The sequence below is a fragment of the Parasteatoda tepidariorum genome, chromosome 8, assembly GCF_982258835.1.
Source record: "Parasteatoda tepidariorum strain Cologne lab strain chromosome 8, Ptep-v5.0, whole genome shotgun sequence".
Lineage (NCBI taxonomy): Eukaryota > Metazoa > Arthropoda > Arachnida > Araneae > Theridiidae > Parasteatoda > Parasteatoda tepidariorum.
In genome coordinates this window covers 62,380,100-62,392,100 of record NC_141762.1, presented here as the reverse complement: position 1 = coordinate 62,392,100, position 12,001 = coordinate 62,380,100, and the positions used below count along the sequence as shown (strand labels likewise).

Here is a 12,001-nt window from a genome sequence, read left to right as displayed (position 1 = left end):
CCGTTTTTAAAAGCGTTATATGTTGAGCCACATCAGCTAGATTTGGCATGTGACATTTTTAGCGGCAATTATTGGTCGATTTTCTAGCGTTGCAATTTGGGGAGTTGTAATGAGGCTTTTTTGTCGCCATGTAAGAGAAATATATATATAGATGTGTTATTATTGATTAAGCATTGATGACACAATTTTATATTTTATACAAAACTTTTACATTTTTCTTAAAATTAGTATGAGAAATATAGTGGAGTTTGTTTATGATTGATTTACATTTTGTGAACAAACTACGGAGAAATGATGTTGGGGAGGAGTTACAAAAAGACGTAACAGAAGGCAATGCTGAGAAATCCAATCAGAGAGCTCAAAATCTCTTGGGCTTCTGTAGATGTAAAAGTAGTTTACGTGCGTTCGAGAGAGATATCAGGAAAACGGATCTTTCATCTTTGCTAAAACTGCTGATTGACAATTATGTTTTAATAAATATTTTAAATATTGCATCATTGTTGATAGAAAATAAAAATGCATAAAAATGATATTTTATTCGTTATATAAGATAAACTCGATGATTAACACAAAAGTTCTAGAGTAGGCGGAATACATCTCCACAGTAGCATTCCTAAAGTTATCTGAATTCACGTATTTATTCTATTCATAGTTAACCTAGTCGCAGATAACATTAAATAACATCAAAAAATAAGAGAAATCTAATATTATATTGCATAAATCTCGAATAATAGAGAGATATTAAAAGAGAGAGAGAGAGAGAAATTTGTTTTTTTCTCAATTCTAGATTCTATACAAAGTAATATTATCTAACGTTCATCATAATAATATTTCACTTTATGTTTTGCTACTGTTATATTATATTTTATATTTTTTGTTATTGTTTTTCGTTGTCTTACTTTATTTTTTGGAATGATCGAGAGAAAAGTTTGGACGGTAGTAGAATATTTCGGCGATATAATTTTAGTTAATTTTCTGTGTGGTTGTGTAGCCGTAAAACATGGCTATCATGATGCTAAGTCCACAAAACCGCTAATCATTATTCTGATGAAATGAAGTGTAAAAAATATGTTTTGCTTAATTTAAAAACGTACATCCAGTACGAAGAGCGACAAATAATAAAAAATAGGCAAATAAATGATTATCTTTATTATTTGACTCGTCATATGCCTGTCAGTTTTTGTGCATGATTTTGTAGTATTCTTCAGGTCTGATTCCCTAATTACTTTATTCTTCACTCAACCCGTACGAAAATCGGGTATTCAACTAGTTTTTCATAAAACCATCAGCTGGCAGCAAGAAATTCCATCTATTTAACAACATGATCTGGGCTGCTCATTTTTTTAAAATCGGAATTCGCTAAAAATTGCTCAGTAATAGTAAGGTTAAATATATTTGGCTGCATTGATATCTATCTTTAATTTAATGACATTTAATGAGATAATCTATTTCCTTCTATTAAACAAATATGATTAAAGTATAGCTTCATAACACTCTAAATTTAATGAATTTCATTCATGTTTTTTGTGTTTTAGGATTGCTATAATGAATGCCAATTAAATATTAGTTTAGAAAAATATGGTTGTCTTGATCTTGTGTTAAGACCATATTCAATGGAAAGCATCTTCTGTACTATAGAATCCTTGGGTACGTAAAAAATTAGAATTTAAGGTGTTTCTTATTATCTTTCTTATGTATAACTATTACTATCATTTTCATAACAAGGAATTAGCATATTGAACTTTGAACAGTTACATATCATGAATTTTGTTACCTTTTCAATTTTAAACTTCCAATAGAAAAATGAGTTTATTATTAAATATATTTTAGTTGATTCCTCTCCCACTTAAACTTAAATTTTAAAATTTTCTTATCAGGGTGTAAAATAAGAGAAGAAGACCATAAAGAATTAAAAAAAAATTTTTTTTTGTTATCTTTTCCTTAGGATTATATTAAGATATATTTATCAACATGAATAATTTTTCTCAGTAATCATATTTTTAATAACATTTAAAATAGATATTTTATTGTTATAACAAATTTAATGAGTTCCCAACCGTCATTTAATATTTTTGCTTATCTAACAAGTTGATCGTAAATATAATTTGCTTGCAGCATCACACTGTTAATGCAGCTTATCTAAGTTCTATATCATTTAAATAATCATCTTTTTGACGATAATTCATAATAGCATATTAATGAAAAATTTCATAATTCATATCACACTGTTTATGCAGCTTATCTTTGCCCTATATCATTGAGCGAATCATCTTTTAGACGATAATTCATAATAGCATATTAATGAAAAATTTCATAATTCATATCACACTGTTTATGCAGCTTATCTAAGTTCGATATCATTTAACGAATCATCTTTTTGACGATAATTTATAATAGCATATTAAAGAAACATTTCATAAAAGAAACTGAAAAAATAAAATAAGTTTTTAGATAGTTTGTAAGTTAAGGCAGCGATTCAAATATGTCTATCATAAACTGCCGCACAATAAGGTAATATCGTAGAATTACGTTAAAGAAATAATCCTTTTTTATTTAAACAATTTAGAACAAAATTTAAATCTAAAAACAAATTATTAGCAGAATAGAATAAGAAAAATAAATATTAAATGTAAGTACCTTTAAATCAGAGATGCAAAAATATTTTGTGCAATATCTTAATGACTTTTATTAATGTTAATTATTACAGCCAAAAAAATATGAAAATCAGAGATGTTTTTCCAGCCAATTAAAAAGCCTACAAAACGGTCTGATTATAACAGGATATATCTTTGTTCTTATTATACACAGAAATTATACACACACTAGTGGGTTGCGCCCCCTGCTCTCTTCTTTCATCATTAACTAATTCTTTTTATCATTAACTAATAAATACTGGCTTGACGATGATTTTAATATAAATATGAATACTGAAGCAGGAAAAGTATTTTGTGACGTCTTGAAACACGTTCATAAGCAGGATTCGAAAACCAATCTGACGACAAACATCAATCAAGACAGATTTTGCAACCCATGACTTGAAATGTTGTGACATTTACCGGAGTCAATCCAAAAAAAAAAAAAAAAAGGATTTGTCCAATGGGTTACCAGTGATCGTAATAAGGCGATCACAACTTTTTCCTTTTGATTTGCCTTAACCTTATATTTTTTTTTAAAAATTATTTTCTGATTGGTTCAGCGTTAAATTTTACTGTAGACAATACAAATTTTAAAAGATTTCAAAGATAAAATCAGGGACATTTGCTACTATTTGATCTAAAAAAAATTTTGCACGGACAATAATATTCAATTAAATTTACTTCACTATGTTAATTTAATTCAATGACCAACATTAACGTGGTAGGATTCAGTCACTACTGCACCGTGAGTAAAAATTTTGGTACAATTAGAGTTTAGGCCGAAACAACAACAAAAAAAAAACATAAAGATCGTATAGTTTTAACAATATTAACATTAGTACACAAAAAAAAAAATAATAAATTAACCTAAATTTGCCAAAAGGTTCGATTAAAAAAAAAAGATTTATTTATAAAAAAAAAATCACTTACCTAAAGCTTTAGAATACACATGCTGAAAAGAAAGTACTACCCCCCCCCCTTATTTATCTATAACATATTAAGTAAAATAGAAAAAAGAAAAACCAACAATCTATTGAGAAATGACTCTAACCATTAAGATAAAAAAAAATTATTTATTATAATAGCATGGTTATCAGGATATATTATCAGGATTATAAAATATAATTTTAGGTTTTAAGGTTTTAAAATGCAGGGTAGTTGGCAAGGTTTACAATTTGTTAAATTAAAAGTTCACTAGATGAAAAATGGAAAATAACTGTCCGGTAGCTGCATTCACACTATTACTATTGCAATTATAAAAGAAACGAAATCATACCACGTGCCCCCTGGCACGGACTTGATGGCACTTCCTCATGAAGTTAAATGAATAAGATCTTGATCACCATTTCATCTTCCTTTCATACTAATCTGCATATCAGCTTCTGTGCCGCATGGCACGCGTTTCTTCCGAATTCCACATGGCTTTTTTTCTTCAGCCAAAAACTTGTGGAGCACGACGTCTAACAGGTAGGAGAGCGAGAGAGAGCAAGCTTTTTTTTTTGCACACCGCGCACACTTCCTTTTATATCTTTTCAAAAACGCCACCATTGCCAACACCTCAAAACTCACAAAAAGAAATAATTTTCCAAAAATAGAATTATTTTAACAAAATTGAAAGATAATTACAAAATAAAAATACCTTGCATATGTTGTGAAATAACTTAATCATTTAACTATTTAACCAAATTTAAAAATTTAATTACACAAACATATCAAATCAGCAGAAGAAAAAAAAAACTTCAACTGAATAAACTGAAGTTAAGTCATGATTGATGCTGCCACCTGTCTGCTAAAAAAGAAACTAACTGAACAAATGTTTTAAAAAAAAAACAAACCTGTTCACTATTATTCAAAGAAACAGTTAAATAAATCTTTAAAAAGAAAAAGTTATTAGTCTAAAATTTAAATTAAATTAAATACCTAAAAAAACTGAACTCTTATAAGTAAAAATAATAAAGTTTACCAAAAATAAAAGAAATTTAAAAAGTTAAAGGTAAATAAAACATGTAGAATTTTTGAATTCTACAATACCCCTCCCTTAAAATTTAAAAAAAAATTTGACAAAATTTTTTTTTTTTGTAAAAAAAAAGATTAAGTTAATCAATAATCTAAGCACCACACAAGAAAAATTAAAACTTCTCTTAAACTCAAATCATTTAACTAACTACTCTTAAAAAAAGAAAACCCAAGTTTGTTAGGTGCGCGCAAACCTATCAAACAAAAGCTCCTGAATGAAAGCAAAGTAAAAAAAAAATAGAAACGTTTATAGCCAACGATTAACTTAAGGTAATCTAGTGAAGCATGAAACAAAATGGCAGCTTACAAAATTGAAATTGGACAAATTTGGAAAAGGGGTGCCAGGTATGCCACAAAAGGGAAAAAACAAAGAAAATTTTTTTTTCTTTTTCTCTTTCTTTCTTTCCTCTTTAAAAAGTTATACATATAAAACAAACAAAAATAAAACAGGTATATATCCTCCCCCCAAAATTGACATAATATAAAACAATTTACTCAGAAGTTAAACACAAATTTTGATCAAAAGTTATACCTTAACACAGTATTGTGATACTAAAAATAAAAAGAAATACAACTTTCATATTCCTCAACAAGAAAGGAAAATTGAACGCAACCTCTAAATCAAATACATTCAAATTTGGCAAAAAAAAATCCATAATGGCTGGATTTTCATGTAACAATTATATATATCAATTCCTGGAATACATATTGAACAATACAAACAACATAATATAAACAAAAGTGCACATTTTTCTGATAGCCTATCATTAACAAAAAATTTTGAGTGAAATAAAAATTTCAAATAATTATGAATTACATATTGGTTTACTTAATTTACAAGAAAATGTAACTCATTAGACATATCCGGGAAATCGGGAACAAAATTTTGAACTGAATGGTAATTCCTATGAGCAACAAAAAAATTTTTTTATTCATTAATTTTTAAATTAGAAGGAAAAAAAGTATCGCTGCACTCGCCCATTATGTCTGGGTCTTAAATTGTAAGGTGGAGGGAAAGTTACAGTCCCCTGGACTTCCAAAGAATCCAGAACCTGCCTTAAAAGGATATCCTCGTCAGGAATGCCTTCAATATTTTCATTAACTGGACTATCCTCAACCTTATCATTACCTGAATCTATCTGATCAGCAATTAGTTCCCTACTGTCACTTGTATCGAGTTGAATTCTGTCACTAATTTTAGTTAAATCTTCAATATGTACTATTCTAGTACAATCTTGCCTTGTCTCATGTTTTATTTGTACAGACACAGGTGAAAAAAATTTAGTAATAACAAAAGGACCTTCATTAAGTATTGCAAATTTTTTGCATTGATTCCTTTTTATGGAAGGATTGAACCAGAAAACCCTGTCATTAACCTTAAGATTTGGATCCCTAGCAACTTTCAATCTCCTGTTCCGTCTGTCGAGAGAAGCCTGCTCAAATTTAATTTTTGCCTCCTTATAAATTACCTTAAATTTATTCAATAAGTCGTCAGTGTAATTAATAGTGTCAGAATAAGAAAATTTAACTGGTGTATTGAGTAATTGTCGTGGTAAATTAAATTCCCTACCAAAAGTTAAAAGTGCTGGTGAAAAATTAGTAGTATCATGAGTAGAAGTACGATAAGCAAGTAGAGCATAAGGTAACTTACTATCCCAATCGGTGTGTGAAGAATTAACTAAGTGTGTAAGAAAGTTAGCTATTGTTTCATGTGTTCTCTCAACTACGTTACTTTGTGGTCTGAAGGCAGTAATATTAATTTTCTTAACCCCTAAAGCCGAATAAATTTTTGCCATCCCTTGACTAATTAAGTTAGATCCCCTATCTGAAAACAATTTAGTGGGTGTACCATATCTACAAATAAATTCCATTAGAACCCGAGCTATGGTCTCACTCTCGACAGAAGGCACAGGGAAAGCCTCCAACCATTTTGTAAAATTGTCAGTAAAAGTTACTATATATCTATTGCCTGACTCTGTAATTGGCAAGGGACCAACAACATCAAAATATATATGTTCAAAAGGACCATTAGGCATTTGCACACTTTGAAATGGAACAGGGTGTTTAGGTTGGTGTGCTCTTCGACCCAAGCAACTCTCACAAGATTTAACCCAATTAGTTATATGTTTAACCATTTTAGGCCAGAAAAAGGATTTTTTAATTCTCTTAATTGATTTATGAATGCCCTGGTGGCAAACTGCTGCACTATCATGGTAAATTTCTAAAACATTATTAATTAAGGATTTTGGAATAACAAATTTACTTTCATCTTCTTCATTACTATCTTTAAATTTACACATTAGTATACCTTGATTTAAATAAAATTTATATCTTTTTGACTTAGAATTACTGGATTTTAAATCTTCTTTAATTTGTTTGCAAAAACTATCCTCATTCTGCTTTTCTAAAAGCTCTTCGAAAGAAATATCTGGTAAAATGGTAATTGTTTCTGTCATAAATAAATTAGTTTTAACTGTTTGGGCCTCAGAAATATTTCTAGATAAAAAATCAGCGATTCCATTGGCTTTTCCTGGGAGATAAAAAATTTCATAGTTAAATTGAGATAAGGATAAAGCCCATCTAGCAATCCTACAAAATGAGTCCTTTAATTTTAAAGATCCAGTGAGAGGAGCATGGTCAGTAAAAATTTTGAATCTTTTACCCAATAAATATTGTCGAAAATAATTAGTGAAATACACTATGGAAAGAGCCTCTCTTTCTGTCACTGAATATCTGGTTTCGGGAGACGTTAGTTTTCTACTGCCGAATGCAACAGGTCGAGGAAAATTATCTTGCATTTGGCATAAAACCGCACCTATGGCAACTGAGCTAGCATCAGTATACAGTACAAATTCCTTCTCCATGTCAGGGAGAAGTAAAAGAGGGTCACTTTTCAAAGACTTTTTTAAATCGTCAAACTCATTCTGAGCTTCAACTGACCACTTGAAGACAGATTTCTTTTTAGTTAAATTTGTTAAGTGTAAAGAACGGTTACTAATATTAGAAATAAATTTACGATAATAATTAATTGAGCCTAAAAATTTTTGAACATCAACTCTATTTTTTGGTATAGGAAAATTATTAATTATTTCAATGTTACGTTGATCAGGAAAAACTTTACCTTTATTAATGACAAATCCTAAATAATTAATAGTCTCAGTAAGAAATTTACATTTTGAAGGTTTAATTTTTAAATTATGCTGTAACAACCTTTGGAACACAGCCTTTAACTTAGGAAAATGGTCATCTATTGTTTGACTTGAAACAATTATATCGTCAATATAAATACCTACATTAAGTGGTTCTAACCCTGACAAAACAATGTTCATGAGTCGTTGAAAAGAATTGGCACTAGTGCGAAGCCCAAAAGGTGTTCTGGTATATTGATATAACCCCTGGTGAGTAGTAATTGCTAGCTTATGGCGATCTGCCGGATCCACACACATTTGATGGAAACCACTAGTTAAATCAATAGACGAGAAGATTTTTCCACTCGACAAGTTATCAACGGCTTCAGTTATGTTTGGGATAGGATAGACATCAGCTATAACCTTAGTATTTAATGCTCGAAAATCTGTCACAAATCTATATTCACCATTACTTTTCTTAACTAACATAACTGGAGAGCTATATGGAGAAGTTGAGGGCTCTAAAATTCCAGCTTCTAACAAAATATTTAATTGGTCATTCATCTCTTGCCTTAAATGGTAAGGTACCTTATAGGGTCTCTTACGAACAGGGATATCATCCCTAAGAGGAATTTTATGCATTAAAGTAGTACAGCCGGGCAAATCTTTAACAGATTTTGCAAAAACAGCCTTATTCTCTTCTAAAAATTTTAAAAGTTTATCTTTAGTTGGTTCCTCTAAATGATCAATTTTGAAATCCTGTTTAAATTCTAACTCCACCTCCTCTAAATCACCTATTTCCTCTTCATTAACATTAAAAAGTTCCTTATTACAATCATTTGAAGAAATAGCACTGGTAAAATTAACTAAATTACAATTTTTATTTACATTTACATCAAAATTATTTGTATTCATTAACAAAACAGGAATCTTATTTTTACCTTCTAAATTTATAACTGAACGAGCAATAAAAAAATTAAATTCTCTTGTAACAGGTTCGGCTAAGAACAAACCGGGTTGGAAATTTCCTCTAATATTTACAAAAACAAGTTTTTGTGACAAAGGTGGTAACTGAGTCTTTTTATTCAAATATCCTTTAACTTCAGCCATATCTGATGCTTCTTGTTTACATTCTTTATTTACATTAACCAAATCTATTTTTTCACCCTTAATACATAAAACCTTCTCCCCATAATCAAGATCTGCTTTATTGTCAATAAAAAATTGATGACCCAAAATGACATTAAAATTTTTAGAAATAGTAGTAGGTGAAATCAAAAATTGTAAATTACATTTAATTTTCCCTATAATGATTTTAAGTTTAACTTGTTTCGAAATTTTAATAGTATTACTTAAAGTTTTAAGTTCAGTACAGCATGGAAAAGTCTTAACCTCTTTCGGTAAAAGAGATTCCTCTATTATATTTACAGAAGCACCTGAATCACATAAAGCCAAAGCATGTTGTCCGAGGACCTCAATTTTAATTTTAGGTAAAATACTAAATTCAGACAAGAAAATTTGTGCCTTTTGGGGTGTTTTCACCTGAGTCTGCACAACAGGACAGGCCCCCCCCCCTACTAGTTTAAAGCATCTGGTTCAGGATCATCAATTCTAACCCGACAGAATTTTCTAATGTGGCCCATTCTTCCGCAGCGGAAACATTTTATGTTTCTCCTAGAGGTAGAGCTTCTATTTGCATCAGATTCTAATTTGCTAACTTTAGCAGTTAGCTGCTCAACCTGATCAGCAAGCTTAGTACAAATTGCAACTAGCTCATTTGTAGGAGTCGCAGGAGCCGGAGTGGCCTCAACCCTGTATACCTCAGTTAAAGGGGCTGCAAATGGGTTGTGCACATTTTTTATAGCCAAAAAGGCTTGTTCCTCAATCCTGGCAGCTGACTTAACCTCCTCTAAAGTTAGGGGATTTTTTGAAAGGACCCCTCTTAAAATTTGGGGATGAAGATTTGTTTTTAACATATTAATCAGCATTTTTTCCTGTTGGATTTTTGCCATAGCAGGGTCACATCCTAAATCTAATTTTTTAACTTTCTCAAATGCCTGGGCAATAAATCTGTCAACAGGAGTATTAATATCATGTTTAAATGCCATAAAGTCAAACAATGCTTGAGAGGGAGAGATTTTCTCCCCAAAAGCTTTCAAAAGAGCTGTTTTTAAATCTTTATATGATTTAACCGATTCCCTAATTTCCTCACTGAGCTCTCTGGCTTCATCGAATAATCGATCTCTTAATGCAAACAATTTGTCACTTTCTGACCAGTTGAACTAAACTGCATAAGCCTCCAAACGTGCCAAAAATTCCTTAATTTTCATACCACTGTTCCCACCCCTAAAAATTGGCAATGACATAAGCGATGAAGCAGTTAAAGCCACTGGGATGATATTGGCAATTACGTTTGGAAGACCAGGCTAGTCAGTATTCTCATCAGAATCCATGATTCAAAACAATAATATAATACAATAAAAACAATATAAATACAATAAAATTAACCTGGCATAACCTGGTCACCCCTCTTAAATTGAGTCACCTCTCAATAAAAATATATGTGTATATCAAAGGCTGAAAGTAAATTTTAAAAAAAGAAAAGTCACGGCACCAATTTTGTACCGTGAGTAAAAATTTTGGTACAATTAGAGTTTAGGCCGAAACAACAAAAAAAAAACATAAAGATCGTATAGTTTTAACAATATTAACATTAGTACACAAAAAAAAAAAAATAATAAATTAACCTAAATTTGCCAAAAGGTTCGATTCAAAAAAAGAAGATTTATTTATAAAAAAAATCACTTACCTAAAGCTTTAGAATACACATGCTGAAAAGAAAGTACTACCCCCCCCCCCTTATTTATCTATAACATATTAAGTAAAGTAGAAAAAAGAAAAACCAACAATCTATTGAGAAATGACTCTAACCATTAAGATAAAAAAAATTATTTATTATAATAGCATGGTTATCAGGATATATTATCAGGATTATAAAATATAATTTTAGGTTTTAAGGTTTTAAAATGCAGGGTAGTTGGCAAGGTTTACAATTTGTTAAATTAAAAGTTCACTAGATGAAAAATGGAAAATAACTGTCCGGTAGCTGCATTCACACTATTACTATTGCAATTATAAAAGAAACGAAATCATACCACGTGCCCCCTGGCACGGACTTGATGGCACTTCCTCATGAAGTTAAATGAACAAGATCTTGATCACCATTTCATCTTCCTTTCATACTAATCTGCATATCAGCTTCTGTGCCGCATGGCACGCGTTTCTTCCGAATTCCACATGGCTTTTTTTCTTCAGCCAAAAACTCGTGGAGCACGACGTCTAACAGGTAGGAGAGCGAGAGAGAGCAAGCTTTTTTTTGCACACCGCGCACACTTCCTTTTATATCTTTTCAAAAACGCCACCATTGCCAACACCTCAAAACTCACAAAAAGAAATAATTTTCCAAAAATAGAATTATTTTAACAAAATTGAAAGATAATTACAAAATAAAAATACCTTGCATATGTTGTGAAATAACTTAATCATTTAACTATTTAACCAAATTTAAAAATTTAATTATACAAACATATCAAATCAGCAGAAGAAAAAAAAAACTTCAACTGAATAAACTGAAGTTAAGTCATGATTGATGCTGCCACCTGTCTGCTAAAAAAGAAACTAACTGAACAAATGTTTTAAAAAAAAAAACAAACCCGTTCACTATTATTCAAAGAAACAGTTAAATAAATCTTTAAAAAGAAAAAGTTATTAGTCTAAAATTTAAATTAAATTAAATACCTAAAAAAACTGAACTCTTATAAGTAAAAATAATAAAGTTTACCAAAAATAAAAGAAATTTAAAAAGTTAAAGGTAAATAAAACATGTAGAATTTTTGAATTCTACACTACGTCACCAAATTACCATTTCAAAAATCTGATACCACGTTTTTCTTTCTTAAAGTGATTCTTTTTAAATGTGCTTCTTTTAAAACCTTATATAACTAAAAATCAACGGTAATTAAATTGAAAAAAAAAATTAGCTATGTATTTAATCGCAAAATCAGTGGAAAAGTGTTACGAATTCACTGTGGAGAACCATGAAAAATTGCCATTTTATTATGGACGTCAATGATTCTTAACTAATTTAGAATATTAGCAATAAGCAAAAATTTAAAATTAATGGAGTAAAGGTTCTTATTCGTTTAATGGAACCGAAAAAAA

The 12,001-nt window shown here is 29.9% G+C and overlaps 1 protein-coding gene across 1 annotated transcript in view; it reads left to right on the top strand.

Annotated features, from left to right (window-relative positions):
* Positions 1–12,001, top strand: part of LOC147806195 (uncharacterized) — a 75,503-nt gene that overhangs the window by 53,713 nt on the left and 9,789 nt on the right. Inside the window, exon 8 of the mRNA XM_087168976.1 lies at positions 1,536–1,647. Within this exon, the coding sequence (XP_087025102.1) occupies positions 1,536–1,647 (112 nt within the window). The remainder of the gene's footprint in view (positions 1–1,535; positions 1,648–12,001) is intronic.